The sequence below is a fragment of the Anolis sagrei genome, chromosome X (assembly GCF_037176765.1).
Source record: "Anolis sagrei isolate rAnoSag1 chromosome X, rAnoSag1.mat, whole genome shotgun sequence".
Classification (NCBI taxonomy): domain Eukaryota; kingdom Metazoa; phylum Chordata; class Lepidosauria; order Squamata; family Dactyloidae; genus Anolis; species Anolis sagrei.
In genome coordinates this window covers 63,760,003-63,787,369 of record NC_090034.1, presented here as the reverse complement: position 1 = coordinate 63,787,369, position 27,367 = coordinate 63,760,003, and the positions used below count along the sequence as shown (strand labels likewise).

At 44.6% G+C, this 27,367-nt stretch overlaps 1 protein-coding gene across 2 annotated transcripts in view; it reads left to right on the top strand.

Annotated features, from left to right (window-relative positions):
• Window positions 1-4,400: 4,400 nt before the first annotated feature.
• The window catches only part of SERINC2 (serine incorporator 2), a 41,559-nt gene continuing 18,592 nt past the window's right edge, over window positions 4,401-27,367 (top strand). Inside the window, exons 1-4 of one of the 2 annotated variants that reach the window (XM_060784696.2) lie at window positions 4,401-4,551; window positions 10,085-10,246; window positions 10,465-10,652; window positions 20,666-20,745. In XM_060784696.2, the coding sequence (XP_060640679.2) occupies window positions 10,211-10,246; window positions 10,465-10,652; window positions 20,666-20,745 (304 nt within the window). In that variant the 5' untranslated portion in view covers window positions 4,401-4,551; window positions 10,085-10,210. The other variant, XM_060784695.2, reaches the window with a different exon arrangement.

The window sequence follows — 27,367 nt, the reverse complement described above, 5'->3', positions numbered from 1 at the left end:
AGCCACCTCTCCACCAAAGTCAACATCGACACCGAAATACAACACCGCCTGAGCTCTGCAAGTGCAGCATTTTCCAGAATGAAGCAGAGAGTGTTTGAGGACCGGGACATCCGTAGGGAGACCAAGGTGCTTGTCTATAAAGCTATTGTCCTCCCAACCCTGCTATATGCCTGTGAGACGTGGACTGTCTACAGACGTCACATGCAGCTCCTGGAACGTTTCCATCAGCGCTGCCTCCGGAAAATCCTGCAAATCTCCTGGGAAGACAAGCGGACAAACGTCAGTGTGCTGGAAGAAGCAAAGACCACCAGCATTGAAGCGATGGTCCTCCAACATCAACTCCGCTGGGCCGGCCACGTTGTCCGGATGCCTGACCACCGTCTCCCAAAGCAGTTGCTCTACTCCGAACTTAAGAACGGAAAACGGAACGTTGGTGGACAGGAAAAGAGATTTAAAGATGGGCTCAAATCCAACCTTAAAAACTCTGGCATAGACACTGAGAACTGGGAAGCCCTGGCCCTTGAGCGCTCCAGCTGGAGGACAGCTGTGACCAGCAGTGCTGCAGAATTTGAGGAGGCACGAGTGAAAGGTGAAAGAGAGAAATGTGCCAGGAGGAAGGCACGTCAAGCCAACCCCGACCGGGACCGCCTTCCACCTGGAAACCAATGCCCTCACTGCAGAAGAAGATGCAGAGCAAGAATAGGGCTCCACAGCCACATACGGACTCACAAGGAAATCCATAATGGAAGACCATCTTACTCGTCCAACGAGGGATCGCCTAAGTAAGTAAGTAAGTGAACTACAACTCCAAAACTCAATGCCCATCAAATCCTTTCAGTATTTTCTATTTGTAATGGAGTTCTGTATGCCAATTTTAGTTCAATTTCATCATTAGTGGAGTTCTGAATGCTCTTTGATTGTAGGTGAACTATAAATCCCATCAACTACAACTCCCAATGACAAAATCTTCTTGTCCTTCTTTGGAAGCTTTTAAGCAGAGGCTGGATGGCCATCTGTCAGGGGTGATTTGAATGCAACATCCCTGCTTCTTGGCAGGGGGTTGGACTGGATGGCCCATGAGGTCTCTTCCAACTCTTTGATTCTATGATTCTATGATATGGTACAGAATGCTAGAGAACAGGTATGGGCAAACTTTGGCCTTTCCTCCCGGTAGGCTGTTAGGAATTGTGGGAGTTCAAGTCCAAAACACCTGGAGGGAGGGTCAAAGTTTGCCCATACCTGCTATAGAATATTTACAGGTCTATAAAGAGCAGCAATGCAAAGATACAGAATGGGGGACGCCTGGCTTGAGAGCAGTACGTGTGAAAAAGATCTTGGGGCCCTTGTGGACAACAAGTTAAACATGAGCCAACAAAGGAGTGCAGCGGCAAAAAAAGCCAATGGGATTTTGGCCTGCATCAATAGGAGTATAGTGTCTAGATCCAGGAAGTCATTCTACCCCTCTATTCTGCCTTGGTCAGACCACATCTGGAATACTGGGCACCACAATTGAAGGGAGATGTTGACAAGCTGGAATGTGCCCAGAGGAGGGGACTAAAATGACGAGGGGTCTGGAGAACAAGCCCTATGAGGAGCGGCTTAAAGAGCTGGGCATGTTTAGCTTGAAGAAGAGAAATCTGAGAGGAGACATGGTAGCCATGTATGCATATGTGAGAGGAAGTCATCTCAAGTGTTGAACCTGACTCAGCACATAGAAGATGGCTTTGAAAGGCAGCAGATCACAGGAGCTGTCTTCATAGACCTGTCAGCAGCCTATGATACTGTGAACCACCGCCTCCTCCTGAGAAAAATGTATAATATCACAAAGGACTACCACCTCACCCGCCTCATAGGAAACCTGCTACAAAACAGGAGCTTCTTTGTTGAGTTCCAGGGCCAGAGAAGCAGATGGCGGAAGCAGAAGAACGGCCTGCCTCAGGGGAGCGTGCTCGCTCCATCCATGTTCAACATCTACACAAATGACCTGCCACTGCCAGAAGGGACAGAGAGTTTCATCTATGCTGATGATCGTGCCATTACTGCTCAAGCAGGGAGCTTTGGGATGGTAGAACAGAAGCTTTCCGAAGCTCTAGGTGTTCTTACTGCCTTTTTTTTTGTTTTATTTTTTTGTCGTGTCAGGAGCATCCTGTTGTGAGAGAGTTGGCCGTCTGCAAGGACGTTGCCCAGGGGACGCCTGGATGATTTTGATGTTTTATCATCCTTGTGGGAGGCTTCTCTCATGTCCCCGCATGAGGAGCTGGAGCTGATAGAGGGAGCTCATCCGCGCTCTCCCCGGATTCGAACCTGTGACCTATCGGACTTCAGTCCTACCGGCACAGGGCTTTAACCCACTGCGCCACCGGGGGGTTCCCTCTTACTGCCTATTACAGGGAAAACCAGCTGATCCCCAACCCATCTAAAACACAGACATGTGCCTTTCATTTCAAGAACAGAGAAGCATCCCGAGCTCTAAAGATCACCTGGGAAGGAATCCTACTGGAGCATTGCACTGCGATGAAATTGGAGTCGAGCTCAAGACGTATCTGGGCAACTTTGCCTGCAAAATGGTGCGCGAAATCGCAACACCGAGTTGCTGTGTCGTCCGAGATCTCCTCCACCACAGGTGGGTGAAGGAGCTCCCCGACAACCCGAAACAGCTCTGATGACCTATTTGCTGCAGACGCTATACGGGTGGTCGTGAAAGATTCCCTGGCCACCTGTATAGCCACGGAGTATGCCCTAAGAGAGGCTCTAGCCCGTGCTTGATCAGGCACGTCCCGAGATCTTCTCCACTTGCGCTCTAACCTCATTCTCGTGTGCTTCATCACAGCCAACTCCTTGGTGAACCATGGAGACGGCCTGTCATGACGCAACGAGATGGGGCGTTCGGGAGCTCCCTGCTTGAGCAGTAATGGCACGATCATAAGCATAGATGAAACTCTCTGTCCCTTCTGACAGTGGCTGGTCATTTGTGTAGATGTTGAACATGGATGGAGCCATTGAACACGAGGAAGAGAGCTGTCCAGCAACGTCCAGCGACGCCCATTGGAGGCGCCTTCCTTGGGAGCTTCAAACCGAGACTGGGCGGCAGGGGGGAGGCGGGGGGGGGCTTTGACTGTGCTTTCCTTGTGTCAACATCTTTATTAACGACTTAGATAAAGGGCTAGAAGGCATGATCATCAAGTTTGTAGACGACACCAAATTGGGAGGGATAGCCAATAGTCCAGAGGACAGGAGCAGAATTCAAAACGATCTGGACAGATTAGAGAGATGGGCCAAAACTAACAAAATGAAGTTCAACAGTGACAAATGCAAGATACTCCACTTTGGCAGGAAAAATGAAATGCAAAGATACAGAATGGGGGACAATGCCTGGCTCGAGAGCAGTACGTGTGAAAAAGATCTTGGAGTCCTCGTGGACAACAAGTTAAACATGAGCCAAGAATGTGATGTGGCGGCAAAAAAGCCAATGGGATTTTGGCCTGCATCTATAGGAGCATAGTGTCTAGATCTAGGGAAGTAATGCTACCCCTCTATTCTGCTTTGGTTAGACCACACCTGGAATATTGTGTCCAATTCTGGGCACCACAATTCAAGAGAGATATTGACAAGCTGGAATGTGTCCAGAGGAGGGCGACTAAAATGATCAAGGGTCTGGAGAACAAGCCTTATGAGGAGCGGCTTAGGGAACTGGGCATGTTTAGCCTGAAGAAGAGAAGGCTGAGAGGAGATATGATAGCCATGTATAAATATGTGAGAGGAAGCCACAGCGAGGAGGGAGCAAGTTTGTTTTCTGCTTCCTTGGAGACTAGGACACGGAACAATGGCTTCAAACTACAAGAAAGGAGATTCCATCTGAACATGAGGAAGAACTTCCTGACTGTGAGAGCCGTTCAGCAGTGGAACTCTCTGCCCCGGAGTGTGGTGGAGGCTCCTTCTTTGGAAGCTTTTAAGCAGAGGCTGGGTGGCCATCTGTCAGGGGTGATTTGAATGCAATATTCCTGCTTCTTGGCAGGGGGTTAGACTGGATGGCCCAAGAGGTCTCTTCCAACTCTTTGATTCTATGATTCTATAAGGCAGGAAAAGTCCCCTTCGGGGTAGAGAAGGGAGGGGCATAAATGAAAGAAGGAGGGGGTTGGACCAGATTCCCCCCGGGGTCTCTTCCGACTCTATGAGTCTATGATCCCGTTAATTGGATTAGTCAAACCTTCTTCGCTCTCATCCGTTTCCATATCGCCCTTGGATTCCCTTTATTTAAAAAAAAATGTGGGTGGGAGGGGGGTGGGAGAGGGCTCCAATCCCAATAGGAGGGCGAGAGGCGAAATCAATGACCCGTCGGGATTGGTTGCCGCGCCCCACGTGGCTATCTCTCTCTCTCTCTCTCTCTATTCAAAGGGGGTGACGTCACTCCGGCCAGGTGCGGCTTTAGAAATAGGCGAGAGGCAGCGGCCCCTCCCAAGCGGCCAGGCTGAGGCGAGGCGGGGGCGATGACGTCACTGCGCCCGCGGAAAGAGCCGAGAATTGCCGAGGGGAGCCGAGTGGCTGCGACAGGTAACCCCGGGAAGGGCGCGCCTCGGGAAGTGTTTGCCTTGCGCGCTTCTGGGGTGGACGCGCCGCCGCCATGGGAGCGTGCCTGGGGGTCTGCTCTGTGCTGAGCTGCGTGAGTTTCTCTCTCTCTTTCTCTCTCCCGGGATGGGGGGGGGGGGGGCGTCGTTTGAAAGTTCGCTGTTCGGGTTCTTTCGGGAAGTGTCAAGGGAAGCGCTTGGGGATGGCCTCCCCTTTCGGGGCCCAGGCTGGGAAGAAACCCACAGGAACCCCAAAGCGCCCCTGAGCGTGGCTTGCTTGTTTCGAAAATCCCTCTAGCCGGCAATGGGCCACCCCCGGCCCTCCTCCCTTCCAGGTGTTCGAGACTCCAACTCCCACCATTCTCCACAGACTTTCTATCAAAGTAATACTACGAACAGAAAGATGGAGTAGCTATGGGGAGCCCTCTCAGCCCAGTCATAGCTAACTTCAACATGGAACACTTTGAAAAACAAGCCCTGGAGACAGCAACCAAAAAGCCCACGATATGGTTCAGATATGTGGATGACACCTTCACCATTTGGAGCCATGGAGAAGAAGAACTCAACAGGTTCCTGGACCATCTGAACAGCATCCACCCAAAAATCCAGTTCACTATGGAAAAAGAAAAGGAAGGAAGACTGCCTTTTCTAGATGTCCTAGTCATCCATAAACCAGATCAACAATTGGGTCACACCGTCTACAGAAAACCCACACACACAGATAGATATCTACATAAAAACTCCAACCATCACCCAAGTCAAAAAAGAAGCACCATTAAAGCCTTGGCAGACCGTGCAAAAAGAATCTGTGAACCCCTCCTCCTCCAAGATGAACTGAACCACCTCAACTGGGCTCTCCAGGCCAATGGATATTCCACCTCAGACATCAGAAGAGCTGCAAGACCAAGAACAAGCCACGAGAGTCAAGATGAAGTTCCACCCAGAGGAAAAGTGTTCCTGCCATACATCAAGGGAACCACTGACTGCATAGGGAAGCTGATGAGGAAACATAACATACAAACAATCTACAAACCCACCAAGAAAATCCAACAAATGCTCCGTTCAGCAAAGGACAAGAGGGATCCTCTCACCTCTGCAGGAGTCTACCGTGTACCATGCAGCTGTGGACAAGTCTACATAGGGACCACCAAACGCAGCACCGCCCAAACAAGAATCCAGGAACATGAAAGGCACTGCAGACTACTCCAACCAGAGAAGTCAGCCATAGCAGAGCACCTGATGAACCAGCCTGGACACAGCATATTATTTGAGAACACAGAAATGCTGGACCACTCTCACAACCACCATGTCAGACTACACAGAGAAGCCATTGAAATCCACAAACATGTGGACAATTTCAACAGAAAGGAAGAGACCATGAAAATGAACAAAATCTGGCTACCAGTATTAAAAAACTCTAAAATTGTAACAGCAAAAACAGCAGAGAGAAAAACAGGCAGGGACATCTAATCACCTTTCAAGAAGAGTTTGCTCCAGGCACAGTCAGCCCACTGTATGCTAATCAAGGTGGTCAGTTGAAAGATTCACACCTAGCCCAACTTACAAAAGCCCTTTGTCTCACCCTGGTCATTCCACAGATATATAAATCCCCTTTTTCCCAGCCCCAGCAGACCTCACCTCTGAGGATGCTTGCCATAGATGCAGGCGAAACATCAGGAGAAATGCCTCTAGAACATGGCCATATAGCCCGAAAAAACCCACAAGAACTGAGTGATTCCAACCATGAAAGCCTTCGACAATACAAAGTACTGTAATACTACTTTGGATAATGGAGAAAGGCAGGGAGTTTCAGAAAAACATCTATTTCTGCTTCATTAACTGTTTTATTGACTATTCTAAAGCCTTTGACTGTGTGGATCATAATAAATTGTGGCAAGTTTATTTATTTATTTATTTATTATTCGAACTTATATGCCGCCACTCCCCTGGGGCTCGGAGCAGCTTACAAGAGTAGCTAAAATCTAACAAAATTTAAAAAGCAATTTAAAAACAACAGTATCAAACATTAAAAACCTGTCGAAACAGGTATGTCTTACATGCCCTGCGGAAAGCTGGTAAGTCCCGCAAGGCACAGACTTCAGGTGGCAGAGTATTCCAGAGTGATGGTGCCACTGCTGTGAAGGCTCTGCGTCTGGTTGCTGTTGGATGCAAGGTCTTGACCAGAGGTCCACAAACTTTTTAAACAGAGGGCCAGGTCACAGTCTCTCAAACTGTTGGCGGGCCGGATTATAATTTCAAAAAAACATGAATGAATTCCTATGCACACTGCAAATATCTTATTTGTAGTGCAAAAAACATTTAAAAACAATACAATAATTAAAATGAAGAACAATTTTAACAAATATAAACTTATTAGTATGGAAAGTGTGGGCCTGCTTTTGGCTGGTGAGGTAGAATTGTTGTTGTTATTGTGTGCTTTCAAGTAGTTTCATACTTAGGTTGACCCAGAGCGAGGGCCGGGTAAATGACCTTGGAGGGCTGCATTTGGCCCCGGGCCGTAGTTTGAGGACCCCTGGTCTTGACACTGGGGACTTCCAATAGATCTTGGTCCTCAGAACGGAGGGATCTCTGGGGTTGGTAGGGGGTGAGGCGGTCCCTCAGGTACATCGGCCCCAGACCATGCAAGGCCTTAAAGGTGAGTACCATCACTTTGAAAGTGATCCGGTGCTCAATGGGTAACCAATGCAGCTGTAGTAAGATTGGTGTTATGTGGTATCTCATCGGAATTCCCGCAAGAAGCCGAGCAGCTGTATTTTGTACCAACTTGAGCTTCCGGATCACCGACAGAGGAAGGCCAATGTAGAGGGCATTACAGTAGTCCAGTCTTGAGATGACCGTGGCCTGGATCACTGTAGCTAGGTCGTCCCTGGACAGGTAGGGGGGCAGCCGTCTAGCCTGCCGCAGATGAAAGAAGGCGGTTCTGCTAACGGTGGAGACCTGGGCCTCCTTCGTCAGCAGAGGGTCCAAAAGGACTCCCAGACTCTTTACCAATGATGACGGGCGTAGTGCCTCGCCATCCAGGGTAGGCAGCTGGATATCCCCACTGCCCAGTCGACCCAGCCATAGGATCTCCATCTTTGCTGGATTCACCCTCAACCTTGTCTCTCTCCTGAGGAATCTGTACAAGGACCAAGTAGCAACAGTCAGAACTGACCACGGAACAACAGACTGGCTCAAGATTGGGAAAGGCGTACGGCAAGGCTACATACTCTCACCCAACCTTTTTAACTTGTATGCAGAACACATCATGCAATGTGCGGGGCTTGAGGAATGCAAGGCTGGGGTGAAAATTGCTGGAAGAAACATTAACAACCTCAGATATGCAGATGACACCACTCTGATGGCCGAAAGCGAAGAGGAGCTGAGGAGCCTTCTAATCAAGGTGAAAGAAGAAAGCGCAAAAGCCGGGTTGCAGCTAAACATCAAAAAAAACCAAGGTTATGGCAACAAGAATGATTGACAACTGGAAAATAGAGGGAGAAAATGTGGAGGCCGTGACAGACTTTGTATTTCTAGGTGCAAAGATTACTGCAGATGCAGACTGTGGCCAGGAAATCAGAAGACGCTTACTTCTTGGGAGGAGAGCAATGTCCAGTCTCGATAAGATAGTGAAGAGTAGAGACATCAGACTGGCAACAAAGATCCGCCTAGTCAAAGCCATGGTATTCCCTGTAGTAACCTACGGATGTGAGAGCTGGACCTTAGGGAAGGCCGAGCGAAGGAAGATCGATGCTTTTGAGCTGTGGTGTTGGAAGATAGTTCTGAGAGTGCCTTGGACTGCGAGAAGATCCAACCAGTCCATCCTCCAGGAAATAAAGCCCGACTGCTCATTGGAGGGAAGGATACTAGAGACAAAGTTGAAGTACTTTGGCCACATCATGAGGAGACAGCAAAGCCTAGAGAAGACAATGATGCTGGGGAAAGTGGAAGGCAAAAGGAAGAGGGGCCGACCAAGGGAAAGATGGATGGATGACCTCCTTGAAGTGACTGGACTGACCTTGAAGGAGCTGGGGGTGGTGATGGCTGACAGGGAGCTCTGGCGTGGGCTGGTCCATGAGGTCACGAAGAGTCGGAGACGACTGAACGAATGAACAACAACAATACTAAGAAGAAGAGGAAGAATACTATCTTTCTCGCGCCCCCCCCCCTTTCTCTCTCTCGCCGGAGGGACTCAGGGCGGCCTACAAAGACAAAAACAAATTGGACAATAAAACAGCAGTAAACAGACAATTAAAAGCAAATCATTAAAATTTACACGATAAGAGTAATCATTGAAACAATAGATGGTAGGTTCCATAAAAAGCCTAACAAATTAATAAAAATGTCCAATGAATGTTAAGATCACTACAAGAGTTCAAAGCCAACCCGGGTCGGAGTGAGTTCCCGACCAAAATTGTGTAGCTTGTTGTTGACCTTTGCAACCCGAAAGACAGTTGCATCTGTCAAGTAGGAAAATTAGTTACCACTTTGTGGGGAGGCTAAATTAACTGATTTACGAGGCCATATAAAATATCCAGGAAGTATGCAAGTAGGCAAAGAATGAGGAAGTGACAGCTCCCTTGGTGACCAGAAGCTGGAAAGTTAATAGCCTCTGAGTGTCTGCCTATATATGTTGTGCGTCTATGAGGAAAAGCTGTGAAAACTATTGTGTATCATGTCTGGAGTTTGGATCGAGAATCGTGCATGTATCCCAGGCATGGGCCACTTAGGCCTTCTCTCCAGGTGTTTTGGACTTCCCACCACTTTTAACAGCCTCAGGCCCTTTCCTTTCCCCCCTCAGCCACTTAATTTTCAAAGTTTTTATAAACAACATTTTTTAAAAAACTACAAGAGCAATCTCCTAGAATTTTCTATCCGATGACAAGATAACGGGATAATTCCCCTCAACTTTCAGAAATATTCATACATTGACTGATTTTAGGGAATGTTTTTAAAGTTTTGACAAAAATGCTATCTTATTGAATTATTTATTTATTTATTTGCTTTATTGCTATACCGCGTTTTTCAGCCTAATTAGGCGACTCAATGCGGTTTACACAATGTAAGTTATCACAACAGTAACAGTTAAAACACATCATACACAATAACAAAATACACAATTATTATCAATTCATGACGCCTCGATAGCAGAGCAAATGTCTCTCATATTAACCAATAGAAACAAATATTAACAATTTCTACATTTTCATAGAATCCTAGAGTTGGAGGGACCCCCAAGGGCCATCTAGTCCAACTCCTTTCTTCCAGGCAGAAGGACACCATCAAAACTCCATCCAGCCTAGAGTCTAAACCAGGCATGGACAAACTTAGGCCCTCCAGGTTTTGAACTTCAACTTCCACCATTCGTAACAGCCTACCAGCTGTTAGGAATTGTGGGAGTCGAAGTTCAAAACACCTGGAGGGCCGATGTTTTCCATACCTGATGTATCTGCTATAGCTCTTCATGCTATGAATTTCCTTTCCCTTCTAACAGAGATTGGCTGTTCTTTTCTTGCCAGGTGTCATGCCTTTGTGGATCAGCACCTTGTCTCTTGTGCGGCTGCTGCCCCTCAAGCAAGAACTCCACAATAACCCGTCTGAGCTTCACTTTTTTCCTCTTCCTGGGCACACTGGTGTCTATTATCATGATTATCCCTGGAGTAGAGGCAGAACTCCACAAGGTAAGAAGAGTAGAATCAAAGAATCATAGAGTTATACCTGTGTGTTTGGGTTTTTCTTAATCTACATGTACATTTATTTTGATTGAATATCATGTTATCAATTTCTACCCAATTGATCACATTTCTACCCAATTGAATTTTTGTTTTGGTTTATCAATAATATGAAGAATATCAAAAACCTGTAGGGTTAGTTGAACATTTGCCTTTTCTTTCCACAGCTCCCTGGATTCTGTGAAGGAGGAAACACACTTCCATACATCCAAGGCCAAGTCAACTGCAAGTCCTTCCTGGGTCACAAAGCAGTGTACCGAATGTGCTTTGCAACAGCTGCTTTCTTCTTCCTGTTTGGTTTAATAATGATCTGTGTGAAAAGCAGCAAGGACCCCAGAGCCGCAATACAAAATGGGTGAGCTTCCTAGTATTGGTCACATTTCTTTACCCTTTGGATTTGGGCCCATCGGAAAGAGCCAAAGCAAGCCAGAAGTTTGGTGATTGAGGCTACAATCCCGCACATGTATACCTAGGAACAATGCCCATTGGATTCTATGGGACTTCTTCCACAGGAGTAAATATATAATTGCACTATAGATTTTGCATATGTGTATTCAAATGCATACTAGTGGCTTGGCAGGTCAAACCGCTGAGCTGCTGAACTTGCTGACCGGAAGGTTGGTGGTTTGAATCCGGGAAGCGACATGAGCTCCTGCTGTCTCAGCTTTTGCCAACGTAGCAGTTTAAAAACTTGCAAACGTGAGTAGATCAATAGGTACTGCTTCTGTGGGAAGGTAGCAGTGCTCTATGCAGTCATGCCATTTGCCATGTGACCTTTGAGGCGTCTATGGACAACGCCGGCTTTTTGGCTTAGAAATGGAGATGAGTACCACCTCCCCGAGTTGGACACAACTAGACTTAATGTCAGGGGAAACCTTTACCTATGCAAATACAGAACAGTGCATTTTGGATTTTTCTCTCATAGTAAATACTTCACTTGCATCAGCTCAGATATCCTTTTCCAGCACACTAAGCAGAATTTAATAGGGTATGTGAAATAGGGATGGTGAGAATAATTGAATATTTATTTTTGAGTGTTGAGAAACCTTTGCAAGACGATCCTGCACTTTAGGAAAGGGAGGCAGATTTCAGGCCAGACACCAGATCATGCCTTGGGATGAAAATAAGAAATGTTGACTATAAGGAACTAGAACAGGGCTTCTTAAACAGTGGGTCCCATCTCCAAATGGGGTCCCCTTTGTTTAATAGGGAAAGCACATTAATTAGTTTAGACCAGGCATGGGCCGAAAGCGAGGAGGAGCTGAGGAGCCTTCTAATCAAGGTGAAAGAAGAAAGCGCAAAAGCCGGGTTGCAGCTAAACGTCAAAAAAACCAAGATTATGGCAACAAGAATGATTGACAACTGGAAAATAGAGGGAGAAACCGTGGAGGTCGTGACAGACTTTGTATTTCTAGGTGCAAAGATTACTGCAGATGCAGACTGTAGCCAGGAAATCAGAAGACGCTTACTTCTTGGGAGGAGAGCAATGTCCAGTCTCGATAAAATAGTGAAGAGTAGAGACATCAGACTGGCAACAAAGCCGGGTTGCAGCTAAACGTCAAAAAAACCAAGATTATGGCAACAAGAATGATTGACAACTGGAAAATAGAGGGAGAAACCGTGGAGGTCGTGACAGACTTTGTATTTCTAGGTGCAAAGATTACTGCAGATGCAGACTGTAGCCAGGAAATCAGAAGACGCTTACTTCTTGGGAGGAGAGCAATGTCCAGTCTCGATAAAATAGTGAAGAGTAGAGACATCAGACTGGCAACAAAGATCCGCCTAGTCAAAGCCATGGTATTCCCTGTAGTCACCTACGGATGTGAGAGCTGGACCTTAGGGAAGGCTGAGCGAAGGAAGATCGATGCTTTTGAGCTGTGGTGTTGGAGGAAAGTTCTGAGAGTGCCTTGGACTGCGAGAAGATCCAACCAGTCCATCCTCCAGGAAATAAAGCCCGACTGCTCACTGGAGGGAAAGATACTAGAGACAAAGTTGAAGTACTTTGGCCACATCATGAGGAGACAGGAAAGCCTAGAGAAGACAATTATGCTGGGGAAAGTGGAAGGCAAAAGAAAGAGGGGCCGACCAAGGGCAAGATGGATGGATGGCATCCTTGAAGTGACTGGACTGACCTTGAGGGAGCTGGGGGTGGTAACGGCCGACAGGGAGCTCTGGCGTAGGCTGGTCCATGAGGTCACGAAGAGTTGGAGACGACTGAATGAATGAACAACAACAGGCATGGGCAAAGTTCAGCCCTCCAGGTGTTTTGGACTGCAACTCCCACAATTCCTAACAGCTGGGAGTTGAAGTCCAAAACTTGGAGGTCTAAGTTTGTTCATACCTGGTTTAGATCCAAGGCTGACTGGAATTTTGATGTTGCCCTTCTGTCTGGAAGAAGGGAGTTGGACTAGATGACCCTCCAGCTCTAGGATTCTATGAAAATGTAGAATTGGTTAATATTGGTTTCTACTGGTTAATGTGAGAGACATTCAATAAGATAGCTGTTGTGACATTTTTGTCAAAACTTTTTAAAAAATCCCTAAAATGAGTAGATGTATAAATATTTCTGAAAGTTGGGGGGATTGATCCCCTGTTATCTTGTGCCATTGGGTAGAATATTCAAGGAGACAGCTCTTGTAGTTTTTTTAAATGTTGTTTGTAAAAACCTTGAAAGTTTAGCTTCTGAAGGGAAAAAGGAAAGGGCCTGAGGCTGTTAGGAATGGTGGAAGTTGAAGTCCAAAGAACCTGGAGGGAAGGCCGAAGTTATCCTGTTCCTATGCTAAACCCTGGAATTTATTTCAGTAACAGAATTGTTATTCTCTCTTTTGCCATCTTGTTGCTTCATCCATCTGCTTCTATTATCTCTATTTCACCAGCTCCTGCACTTTAACATAGTCTCTTGCTGACACTTCTAGCACTTTAATGGTCTAAGGACATTTGCCACCTAACCCAGCCCTCTGATTGTCACACTTTCCCTGACTCTACTTAGGATTCATTGCACTTATTAATTATGAACCAAACCCAGCATTTTATTTGCTCAGCCATGATATTGCTTTTAATTGTTTTTATAATATTGTTTGATTTTATGTCTATTGATGTTTGATATTGCTTGTTTTTGTATGCTTATTTTAACCTGTTTTGTTGGGTACGTCTCTTTGTAAGCCGCCCCGAGTCCCTTTGGGGAGATGGAGGTGGGGTATAAAAATAAAGTTATACTATTATATTATATACTAGCCGTCCCCTGTCACGCATTGCTGTGGCCCAGTCTGTGTATATGTGTTTTGTGTGTGTATATATGTGTATATGTATGTGTGTATATTTGTGTTTGCATATATATGTGTGGTTTTGCTCATGCGTTGTAATGTATTTTTTTGTTTTTTGGCTTTTTAAGTCCCTTCTACTGTGTTTTTCAGTGTTTTTATGAGTGATGGTCACTCATTGGCCTGATAGGTGTATTGTGTCCAAATTTGGTGTCAATTTGTCCAGTGGTTTTTGAGTTATGTTAATCCCACAAATGAATATTACAATTTTATTTATATAGATTACTAGCCATCCCCTGCCACGTGTTGCTGTGGCCCACTCTGGTGGTCATGGGGGTTCTGTGTGGGAGTTTTTGCCCAATTTTATCGTTGGTAGGGTTCGGAATGCTCTATGATTGTAGACAAACTATAAATCCCAGCAACTACAACTCCCAAATATCAAGGTCTATTTCCCCCAAACTCCATCTGTGTTCATATTTGGGCATTTGGAATATTCGAGCCAAGTTTGGTCCAGATCCATCATTGTTTGAGTCCACATTGATCTTGGGATGTAGGTGAACTACAACTCCAAAACCAAAGGACACTGCCCACCAAACTCTTCCAGTATTTTCTGCTGGTCATGGGAGAACTGTGTGCCAAGTTTGGTTCAATTCCTTCGTTGGTGGGGTTCAGAATGCTCTTTGATTGTAGGTGAACTATAAATCCCAGCAACTACAACTCCCTAATGACAAAATCAATTTTTTGAGTGAAGGACATACATTAGGTTGTTAGGTGTCTTGTGTCCAAATTTGGTGTCAATTTGTTTAGTGGTTTTTGAGTTCTGTTAATCCCACAAATGAACAATACATTTTTATTTATATAGATAAGGGAAATGGAGCTGTTGCTACTGTTTCTTTCCTTGGTGATCTACCAAAAGAAGTGGAGTAATGTTATGGCTACTCTTTCTTCTTGCCTTGAAATATATTATCTGTTCATCTTTGCTTTATTGCTTCCAGCCAGTTTGTTGCATTCTATGTTCTTGAAAAACTACTTCCTGCTTTGCTTGCTTCCTGTGATGAAAGAGAGTGCAGTGCTCGAAGGCTCTGACATTTAACTGAACGTTAATGTATTTATGGCTTCCTATACATAGGACCAGATCAGAAAGAAACAAATAACCCCTCAAAATAATGCAATCTCATTTTGACAGTAATGCCTTCATTCATTTTTTTCCCATTATTCAGTTTTTCATGGAAAAAGAACTGAATGTACTGGTGAAACTGTGCTAGTCTCCTTGTGATGTACTAAGTGTTAATGATCATGACCATTCTGAAGCAAGATTGCGTAGTCAACAACAGCAGGTGTTAAATATAGTTTTTCTGTTTTGGAAAGTCACATCAACAAATACTAATCTGGAAATAAACCTTTTGTTTTGCTTTTTTTCATTGGAGAAAGAGGAGGGGAGAGTATAACTGAATACAAATATTATATAGTTAGATAGTATTGAATTGGTTTATGTACATATATGAGGATGGGTCAAAAAGTTTTGCCTCCTGTGTCATAAAAACATTATGAATGACCCTCTTAACAGTACAAGTTGCTACAGATCATAGCCTGAACTCCCCTCTACACAAAACTACTATTCAACAGAGTCACCATCAATTTGGACACATTTGCACCATCATTTATTTTGGAACACATTTATGCCATCAAAACCGTTTTGGAAAAATTCAGGGTTTTTCCAAGGTCCTGAAAGACAACCAACGTGGTTTCAGATTCAATGACTTGAATGATGTCAAAACAGCTTTAAAATTATGAGTCACAATCAAAACCCTGAATTTTTCAATAATGGTTTCGATGCCTGGGATAAATGATGGTGCAAATGTGTCCAAATGGATGGTGACTATTGCACAGTAGTTTTGTGTAGAGGCTATGATCTATAGCAGCTTCTGCTGTTATAGGTTCATTCATAATGTTTTTATGACACAGGAGGCAAAACTTTTTCACCCACTCTCATACATGTACATTTTTTTTGTCGTGTCAGGAATGACTCCTGGTGTGAGAGAATTGGCCGTCTGCAAGGACGTTGCCCAGGGGACGCCTGGATGATTTGATGTTTTTATCATCCTTGTGGGAGGCTTCTCTCATGTCCCCGCATGAGGAGCTGGAGCTGATAGAGGGAGCTCATCCGCCTCTCCCTGGATTCGAACCTGTGACCTGTCTGTCTTCAGTCCTGCTTGCACAGGGGTTTAACCCACTGCGCCACCGGGGGCTCTACATGTACATAGATTTGTTGCATTGTTTTTTATGGATATGTTCTATTTATACGGTGTATCTTTAAGTTGCAGGATGACGTACAGGACAGGTATCTGTGGTTTGACTTATCCACATCCAACAAAATGTGTCCTCACTAGGAATTTTGTTCACTCCCCGGGCAATTCTATGGGATTCTTCCACTGGCAATTACATTAGATTTAACACATTCAAATCCTGGAGGATTTAACACATTCATAGAGAAGATACTTCTTTGGCAGGCATGGACAAACTTGGGCCCTCTCTCCAGGGGTTTTGGACTTCAGCTCCCACAATTCCTAACAGCCACTGGCCCTTCCTTTTTCCTTTCCTTTTCCACTTAAGTGACTGAGGAGGAAAAGGAAAGGGCCTGAGTCTGTTGGGAAGCGTGGGAGTTGGCACATGCCTGTTCTTTAAGGATTTTCTAGGTCTTTCTTCCAAGCAAATCTGTCATAATACTTCTAGTTGAAGTGGTTCATTTCAGTAAGGTTTTGCCATTATCCATGGTTTCATGTTTCCATGGTAAGTTCAGGAAAGTATCCCGTGTGGATACGGAGATCATACTGTATTTTCAGCATATTGTGACCCTAAGGTGAATGTGTTGTGTTTCCTTGGCAGAGGGAGAGTTTGCCTTTGCCTTCCCCTGAAGCAGAGAGATGGTGATTTGCCTAACTCACATGGTGAGATATATATGTATATATGTGTGTGTATCTATCTATCTATATATGTATGTGTGTGTATACACACATACACACTTTATTTATATTCTGCCTCTATCCCCCCTGAGGGGACTCAGAGCAGATTACAGATACATATATTGCACACATTCAATGCCATTATATAATTGGCACAGGTAGACTGTACACAAACAGAGGCAAGGCTTCCCTCTTTCATGTCCTGCATCCAGCTGCGCTTGACTTGGCTATGGGGAGGCGCCATTGCTTCATTTTCCATGCTGAGGGGCCTGTCATCCATGGACATCTTTCCTGGTCAGATTTTTGCCATCATGTTTTTTTACAGTGCCTTATACCTCCCTGCCAAAGCGGTACCTATTTATCTACTCACATCGTTGCTTTTGAACTGCAAGGTGAGCAGAAGCTGGGCTGACGACAGGAGCTCACCCTGTTCTGGCTTGAACTGCCAAACTTCCAGTCGGCAGAGTCTTCTATAGCAGGTGGTTTAACCCGCTGTGCTAGACTGGCCGCATACATAGGTGAATGGGGATTTGAATCTTTGTGACCAGAGTCATAGTTCAATAATTGAATTAGTTATGGGCTATTACAACTGTATGTACAGAAACAAATACGGGCAGACACACACACACTTATACATATCTTTTCTGTTAGAGCATTACAACTATGCATGAACCCATGTAGCCCATACTTCAGGTGTGTGTTGGTACTCTCATAAAGAACTTGGAAAAGTTTTATTTGGTTGTACTCCAAACAAGAAGCTTTTCTGAGGTCAACTCACAATAGCATCTCCCGAGGGCCTTTCCACACAGCCATAGAATCCAGTAATAATATTTATTTATTTGATCAGTCATATAACCATTTCAAAATAGAACACGAGTAAAAAACAAGGCAACAAAGTGAAGACAGCAGCCGACCTTCTATTTATAGTCAGAATCTTATTTTCCTGGTTCTTCTTTCAGGAAATCTGCTCTTTTCTTAATAGCTTTCAGAATAAAAAGGCTTACTCTGATTATGCTGGATCTTTCCTGCCCTTGCAAGAGGGATGTCAGAATATCATTTCTGTTGGGGGACCTGCAGTTGGATAATATTGGATGTAAATATCTGTCTCGCAGTTCAGTATATGCTGGACAGTCAATTAAGAAATGTTCAATGTCTTCCACTGTTTGTTCTCCCCAGACGCAGAATCTCTCACTTCTTGGGATGTTACAGTAGAGCCCGGTTTGCACCATAATACCGAGTTGTTCAAACCTAGCCCTAGTATATATTCTTCTTAAGGGTAGAGGAAGTGGAATAGTTAGGTAGTGCTCTAAATGAATATTCCTTTTGTGGGAAGCTAAAAACCTTGTGGCTGAAGACCTACCTATGCTCTCTAGGTCCAGCTGTGCATAGACATCCCTAATGCGCCGCTTGAGCACTTGCCCTGCCCCCAGACCCAAAACACCCAGAAATTGCAAAGGCAGACCGAATCCAGCCAACTCATTATTCAGAGCAGCCATCCACGATGACTTCTGGTCATGCTGGACTTGATTGTCTAGACATAGGCGAGGAAGTCTACTGGGATCCATAGAGTTTACTTTTGACCAGTAATTAAACTGTCTCATTAAGATTTGAGCTTTTACTGGGAGTATTCCTAGCTCAGCCCTTACTGCCACCGTCAGCGTTGTTCTGGAAAGGCCCAGGAAGGTGCGAAGCTGCTTCACTTGGAAGGCTTCGACCTTGGCCAAATTGATGTGCCCCCAAATTTCAGCCCCAAATATAAGTGTTGGCATTATTTTTGTTTTAAAGACTTCCAGGACAGATCTGATTGTGCCTGGGTATCTATGATGGTACAGCTTATACATGGAACCTTCTGCTTTCGTTGCTCTTTATATACTATGAGTAATGTAGTTAGCCCAAGCACCAGATGAAGAGAACTTAATGCCTAGATATTTGTAGCAATTAATCTGTTCCAAATGTACGCCTTTCAGGGACCACGTGTACCGTTTCCTGTTTTTTCCTCAAAGACTATAATTTTGGATTTATCCTTGTTCATAATGAGTGAATTTAGCTCACAGTACAAATTGAATTTTGCCAGGAATCTTCTTTGTACCACTGGAGATGTTGCCATAATCACCATGTCATCAGCGTAAAGCAGGATGTTAATAGTTATGGACAAAACTTTAGGACCATGTAGACTGTCAGAAGATAATGTATTTACGATGTCATTTATATAGAAGTTTATATAGAGGGTGAAGGTGGTGGTCAATTCCTCCCTTCAGGAAGGCAAGATTCCAGCGAGCTTAAAACAAGCTATTATAAAACCGCTGTTGAAGGAACCATCACTGGACCCCACTCAATTTGTCAACTATTGGCCTATTTCCAATCTCCCCTTTTTGGGCAAAGTCCTGGAACGTGTGGTGGCTTCACAACTCCAGGTATTCTTGGAAGACACGGACTATCTGGATCTGGCACAGTCTGGGTTTAGACCGGGACATGGAACCGAGACAACCTTGGTCGCCTTAGTTGATGATCTGCGCCGGGAGCTAGACGGGGGAGTGTATCTCTGTTGTTTCTGCTGGACCTCTCAGCGGCCTTCGATACCATTGACCACGGTATCCTTCTGGGATGCCTCGCTGGAATGAGCCTGGGAGGCACTGTTCTGCAGTGGCTCCGGTCCTTTCTGGAGGGTTGCAGCCAGATGGTGTTATTGGGGGACACCTGTTCAACTCCACAACCGTTGTCTTGTGGGGTTCCTCAGGGTTACATACTGTCCCCCATGTTGTTCAACATATACATGAAGCCGCTGGGAGAGATCATCTGGAGTTTCGGGGTGTGGTGCCATCTGTACGCGGATGACGTCCAACTCGGTCACTCCTTTCTACCTGCTACTAAGGAGGCTGTCCTGAACCAGTGCTTGGCCGCTGTGACGATCTGGATGGGGGCGAACAAATTGAGATTGAATCCAGACAAGATAGAGGTACTCCTGGTCAGTCGCAAGGCCGAACAGGGTATAGGGTTACAGCCTGTATTGGATTGGGGTTACACTCCACCTGAAAATGCAGGTTCGCAGCTTGGGTGTGATCCTGAACTCATCGCTGAGCCTGGAACCTCAGGTTTCGGCGGTGACCAGGGGAGCATTTGCACAATTAACGCTTGTGCACCAGCTGCGCCCGTACCTTGGGAAGTCTGACTTGGCCACGGTAGTACACGCTCTGGTTACATCCCATATAGACTACTGCAACGCGCTCTACGTGGGGATGCCTTTGAAGACAGTCCAGAAGCTTCAATTAGTCCAACGAACGGCAGCCAGATTGCTAACAGGAGCGGCTCTCGGGGAGCATACAACCCCCCTGTTGCGTCAGCTCCACTGGTTGCCGGTTTGCTACCGGGCCCAATTCAAAGTGCTGGCCTTGGCCTATAAAGCCCTAAACGGTTCTGGCCCAACTTACCTGTCCGAACGTATCTCCCCTTATGAACCATCAAGGACCTTGAGATCATCTGGGGAGGCACTGCTTTCAGTCCTGCCTTCGTCTCAGGTACGTTTGGCGGGGACAAGAGACAGGGCCTTCTCAGCGGTAGCCCCCTGGCTATGGAATGCCCTCCCTAGAGAGATTAGATCTGCTCCCTCCCTCCTCACGTTTCGTAAGCAAGTCAAAACATGGCTGTTTGAGCAAGCGTTCTCAAACACAGTAACGGATATGGATAAATGATATAGGAATGGACGATTGACGATGGAACTGGACAATGCTTGACAATAAGGAGACGCTAATGATGTTGCTTTTATTGCTGTTGCGTTTTATGTAATTGTAATGTTTTTAAATTGTTCTATGATACTGTGTATACTGTTTTGTTGGAAACTGCCTTGAGTCGCTGATAGGCTGAGAAAGGCGGTATACAAATACGGTAAATAAATAAATAAGTTAAAGAGAAAAGGGGCTAAAATGCACCCTTGTCTCACCCATAGAATCCAGAATATCAAGGCAGATAATCCACAATATCTGCTTTGAACTGGATTATCTGAGTCTACACTGCCATATCATCCAGTTCAATGTGTGGAAGGGGCCTTTATTGCCTCCCCTTTGGACTAAGGACTTTGGTACTGTTCCGATGTTGCCCGAGACCCTTCTTTATATAAATGTATTCTTTCTTCTCGTTCTTCATTTCAGGTTTTGGTTCTTCAAGTTCCTGATTCTGGTTGGAATAACTGTGGGTGCCTTCTATATTCCTGATAAGCCATTCTCACATGGTATGTGAAATCTTGTGTTTGTATAGTGGGTCTGTAAGGTAAAATTGTGGTTTGAGTTCATTACGTTAAGTATGGTGGGAGAATATACTACATGAAAGGCATGGAAACAGATGGTGCCCAGAGCTGGTGCTGGCTTGACCGAGGCTTTGCTTTCCTACAATGGGAAGCAGCAGTGGTGTGAAGGGTGAAGTAAGCTGCTTCTGCTTTTATTTCCTATAATGTCACAGATCTGTTGTATTGTGCGTAAATTAAAACTGAATGGGGTTTACAGACCCAGTTGCCTCCAGTCAGACACCTTGTTTTGACACCTGCCAGAAAATGCTGGCCTGAATGTGTCCTGTGCAAGGCAAGGAACAGAAGCAGTTTCTATAATACCTTGCACTTTTTGAGCTTTTGCAACTGCTGCTAGGAGGGTAATTATTATATTATTGAGTGAGTCACCATTCAAAGGACACACAATCCTTAGGAAGCTCTCCATCAGAAAGGATAGTCAGATTAGATATTGCTTCAGTATCAGTTGGATCAGACATGGGCCAAATTTGGCCCTCTCTCCAGGTGTTTTGGACTTCAACTCCCAGAAATCCCATCCAGCTTCCCTGGAAATTTGTCTATGCCCGGATTAAGTCAACTGAGTCAGTTTATAGTTGATGATCCTGCCTTTTTTTTCTTTAAAGAACTTGAGCCAGGCACATTCGTGATATGTTGCGTTTGGGAGGTGGGAGATTGACATGGGACACTAGAGAGCAGGGCTTCTGAACCTTTTTCAGCCACAGAGCCCTTTTTGAAGGAAATGTTTCTCATGGAGCCCCAAGAAATGATTGCATACATTATACATATTATATTATATATAATGTGTATATATACAGTGGGGAAAAAGTATTTAGTCAGATACCAATTGTACAAATTCTCCCACTTAAAAAGATTTTTTTTTGTCGTGACAGGAGTGACTTGAGAAACTGCAAGTTGCTTCTGGTGTAAGAGAATTGGCCGTCTGCAAGGACGTTGTCAGGGGACGCCCAGATGATTTGATGTTTTTATCATCCTTGTGGGAGGCTTCTCTCATGTCCCCGCATGAGGAGCTGGAGTTGATAGAGGAACCTCATCCGCCTCTCCCCGGATTCGAATCTGCGACCTGTCGGTCTTCAGTTCTGCCGGCACAGGGGTTTAACCCACTGCGCCACCGATGAGATGCCTGTAATTGACATCATAGGAAGACCTCAACTATGAGAGACAACATTAGAAAACACATCCAGAAAATCACATTGTCTGATTTTTAACTAATTTATTTTCAAATTATGGTGGAAAATAAGTATTTGGTCCATTAAAAAAGTTCATCTCAATACTTTGTTATATATCCTTTATTGGCAATGACAGAGGTCAAACTTTATCTCTAAGTCCTCACAAGGTTGGCACACACCGTTGTTAGTATGTTGGCCCTTTCCTCCATACAGATCTCCTGATGTGATGTTTTGGGGCTGTCACTGGGCAACACGGACTATCAATTCCCTCCAAAGGTTTTCTATAGGGTTGAGATTTGGAGACTGGCTAGGCCACTCCAGGACTTTGAAATGCTTCTTACGAAGCCACTCCTTTGTTGCCCTGGCGGCGTGCTTGGGATCATTGCCATGCTGAAAGACCCAGCCACGTTTTATCTTCAGTGCCCTTGTTGATGGAAGGAGGTTTGCACTCAAAATCTCATGATACATGGCCCCATTCATTCTTTCATGCATACGGATCAGTCACCCTGGTCCCTTTGCAGAGAAACAGCCCCAAAGCATGATGTTGCAACCCCCATGCTTCACAGTAGGTATGGTGTTTTTTGGATGCAACTCAGCATTCTTTCTCCTCCAAACACAACGAGTTGTGTTTCTGCCAAACAATTCTACTTGGGTTTCATCTGACCATATGACATTCTCCCATACTCTTCTGGATCATCCAAATGCTCTAGCAAACCTCAATCGGCCCCGGACATGTAGTGGCTTAAGCAGGGGAACACGCCTGGCACTGAAGGATCTGAGTCCCTGGTGGCATAGCGTGTCACTGATGGCTTCCTCGGCCGCATGAAAATTTGTTCAATCTCCGGACGCTGTGGTGGAGGAATCTCTATTTGAGTGTTCAGGATGTAGTTGTCAGACCAAGGAATCTCTAAGACTGAAGATAGAGTCACTTGTATTCCGATACTAAAAATCAAGTCCAAGGTGTGCCCAGCTCGATGAGTAGGACCGGTCACCATTAATGAGAAGCCTATTGTTTCCATAGATTGTACTAGGTCCCTTGCTATCGGAGAAGACAACAACCTATCTGCATGTATATTGAAGTCTCCCAATAGGATGAGACTTGGTACGTGTGAAAAAGATCTTGTGGACAACAAGTTAAACATGAGCCAACAATGTGATGTGGTGGCAAAAAAAAAGCCAATGGGATTTTGGCACGCATCAATAGAAGCATAGTGTCTAGATCTAGGGAAGTAATGTTACCCCTCTATTCCGCTTTGGTTAGACCTCACCTGGAATATTGTGTCCAATTCTGGGCACCACAATTCAAGAGAGATATTGACAAGCTGGAATGTGTCCAGAGGAGGGCGACTAAAATGATCAAGGGTCTGGAGAACAAGCCCTATGAGGTGCGGCTTAAGGAGCTGGGCATGTTTAGCCTGAAGAAGAGAAGGCTGAGAGGAGATATGATAGCCATGTATAAATATGTGAGAGGAAGTCACAGGGAGGAGGGAGCAAGCTTGTTTTCTGCTTCCCTGGAGACTAGGACATGGAACAATGGCTTCAAACTACAAGAGAGGAGATTCCATCTGAACATGAGGAAGAACTTCCTGACTGTGAGAGCCGTTCAGTAATGGAACTCTCTGCCCTGGAGTGTGGTGGAGGCTCCTTTGGAAGCTTTTAAACGTAGGCTGGATGGCCATCTATCAGGGGTGATTTGAATGCAATATTCCTGCTTCTTGGCAGGGGGTTGGACTGGATGGCCCATGAGGTCTCTTCCAACTCTGATTCTATGATTCTTTGGCCTTCACCATAGTGGAGTTTGGAGTGTGACTGCTTGAGGTTGTGGACAAAGGTCTTTTATACTGAGAACAAGTTCAAATAGGTGCCATTACTACAGGTAATGAGTGGAGGACAGAGGAGCCTCAGAAAGAAGAAGTTACAGGCCTGTGAGACCCAGAAATCTTGTTTGTTTGTAGGGAATCAAAGTCCCCTACATATTTTCCACCATAATTTGCAAATGAATTCGATACAAACCAGACAATGTGATTTTCTGGATGTGTTTTCTCATGTTGTCTTTCATAGTTGAGGTCTACCGATGATGTCATTTACAGGCCTCTCTCATCTTTTTTAAATGGGAGAACTTGTACAATTGGTATCTGACTAAATACTCACCCCCCCCCCCCCCCGCGCAGTATGTATATATCTCACATGGGCAAACTTTTGAACATGGGCCACATTGCATTTTAAAATTTGACAGGCTGGGCCAGTGGCAGATGGATGGAGAGTATTTGTGTGAACTAATTGAAAAAAAATGAACAAGTTCCTATGCACACAGGACATGTCTTGTTTGTAGTGCAAAGGGGGGGGGGGAGAGAGAGAGAACAATAAATTGAAGAGCAATTTTAACCAACATGAACTTATTAGTACTTCATTGGAAGACCCCAGGGGCCATCCAGTCCAGCCCCCTTTATTCTGTCATCCATGACAGATCTAAGGAAGCAATGCTACCCCTCTATTCTGCTTTGGTTAGACCACACCTGGAATATTGTGTCCAATTCTGGGCACCACAATTCAAGAGAGATATTGACAAGCTGGAATGTGTCCAGAGGAGAGCGACTAAAATGATCAAGGGTCGGGAGAACAAGCCCTATGAGGAGCGGCTTAGGGAACTGGGCATGTTTAGCCTAAAGAAGAGAAGGCTGAGAGGAGATATGATAGCCATGTATAAATATGTGAGAGGAAGCCACAGGGAGGAGGGAGCAAGCTTGTTTTCTGCTTCCTTGGAGACTAGGACGCGGAACAATGGCTTCAAACTACAAGAGAGGAGATTCCATCTGAACATTAGGAAGAACTTCCTGACTGTGAGAGCCGTTCAGCAGTGGAACTCTCTGCCCCGGAGTGTGGTGGAGGCTCCTTCTTTGGAAGCTTTTAAGCAGAGGCTGGATGGCCATTTGTCAGGGGTGATTTGAATGCAATATTCCTGCTTCTTGGCAGGGGGTTGGACTGGATGGCCCATGAGGTCTCTTCCAACTCTTTGATTCTATGATTCTATGATTCTATGAAAAGTACAATCAAACCACCCACAACAGATGGCCACCCAGCCTTGGTGGTGGTGGTGGTGGTGGTGATGATGATGATGATATAGTAATAATAATAATAATAATAATAATAATAATAATAATAATAATAATAGGAGCAACCCCAGGGGCCATCCAGCCTTTGCAATAATAATAATGATAATAATAGGAGAAATCCTGGAGGCTATCCAGTCCTACCCGCTTTATTCTGCCATGTTGCTGCTGCTGTTTTGTCAGCTCCAAACTTTAATTTCTCTGCATTTCTGGGGAGGAGGAAGAGGAGGGAAGCAGCATGGTACCATGGAGCCCTAAAGAGGACTATCATGGTTTGAGAACCCCTGCTCTAAAGGCTGAGCGTGATAGGTCTACAAAAATGAACCAGTTACGGTTTAGCACAGCTTCCAGCTGTTTGTCTTTCCAAATTACAGTCTCTAATGCAGGCCTAGACAAACTTGAGTCCTCTGGGTGTTTTGGACTTCAACTCCCACAATTTCTAACAGCCAGTAGAAGTCCAAAACACCTGGCTGAAGTTTATATTTATTTATTTATTTATTTAAAGTTGGCCCATGCCTGCTCCAATGTGTTATCTGTCATTCTTTTAAAATTTTATTTATTGTTTGCATTGAATTCTTGCTGTTAGCCGTTCTGAGTCCCTCCACGGAGGTAGAGAAGAATGGGATATAAAAGTTATAAATAAATAATAAAATAAAAATAAAAATAAATAAATAATAAAATAAATAATAAGTTATAAATAAATAATAAGTTATAAATAAATAATAAAATAAAAATAAAAATAAATAAATAATAAAATAAAAATAAAAAATAAAAACAGGCAGGGACTTCTAAGCACCTTTCATTAAGAGTTTGCTCCAGGCACAGTCAGCCCATTGTATGCTAATCAAGGTGGTCAGTTGAAAAGATTCACACCTAGCCCAACTTACAAAAGCCTTTTGTCTCACCCTGGTCAGTCCACAGATATATAAACCCCTTTTTTCCCAGCTCCAGCAGACCTCTGAGGATGCTTGCCATAGATGCAGGCGAAATGTCAGGAGAAATGCCTCTAGAACATGGCCATATAGCCCGAAAAAACCCACAAGAACTGAGAAATAATAAAATAAATCTTGATTCCCCAAGATACCACCTAGAACGTCTAAAATGACCTGAATTTAGTGCCCCTAACCTCTCTCTATTTATCTCTCTGTCTTAATACTTCAATATTAGGAAGAAATTATATGATGGATCCTAGATTATATAATGTCCATATATAAAATGCCCACTCACTATTGAACAATAAAACAAAAGTCAGCCGCCAGGGGCTGAAATGTTCCTTGCCGTTGAATCCTGCTTTCTTTTCACTGTTGGTTTTACTTCTCCTGTTGGTTCATTGAAGGACTTGCAGTATAATACAGAATGCTGCAATATTCCTGGAGGAAGTAAATATTTGAACCCACCTCATGCTTAGAGGCAGGGTTTATTTAATTTACTTTATTTTTATACCGCTCTTCTCAGCCCTTAGGCGACTCAGAGCGGTTTACAACAATTTAGGTATACACAATACAAAATCATTACGCATTTAAAAGCAATAGCATCACAAATCATTAAACATCAATACCATGTCTGTTCTATTGTCAAGCCCTCCTATTGAATAAACACCTGACCAAAGTGTTCTGTATTTTCATTCACGCATGAGTTTCTGGATCTATAGACCTGGTAAGTAAGTATGTTTGCTGGACTACACATTATTATGGTGGAAAGTCAAGGGGGCGGTGGTGTGTGGCTTCTCTGAAGGACCGAGTTATCTAACGTGTTTGCCTGTTCTCATTGCACCTATGACTTAATGAAGCTTGTCGTTTAGACCAACCATATTGTTATACACATGTATATGGGTGAATTACTTTAAATGGTGAAGGAGCTTCAGCATAGCTTTTGATTGCAAGTCTTAATAACCGTAAAGTAGTTCTTATACTCCTATTCTGTGGTTTTTAACACATAGGTTTGAATAGGCTTTAATGATTTTTCACTGGGATTTTTTAAAAGACTATTTATATTTAACTTTGTTTTAATGTTTGCATATTTGTTTATTTTAAATGGTATGCTGATGGTTTTATATCAAGCTGCTTTGAGTCCCTTTTGGGAGAGATAAAGTAAAGGTAAAGATAAAGGCTTTCCTCTGACATTAAGTCCAGTCATGTCCAACTCTGAAGGTTGGTGCTCATCTACATTTCTAAGCCGAAGAGCTGGTGTTGTCCATAGACACCTCCAAGGTCATGTGGTTGGCGTGGCTGCATGGAGTGCCGTTACCTTTCCTGCCGGAGCGGTACCTATTGA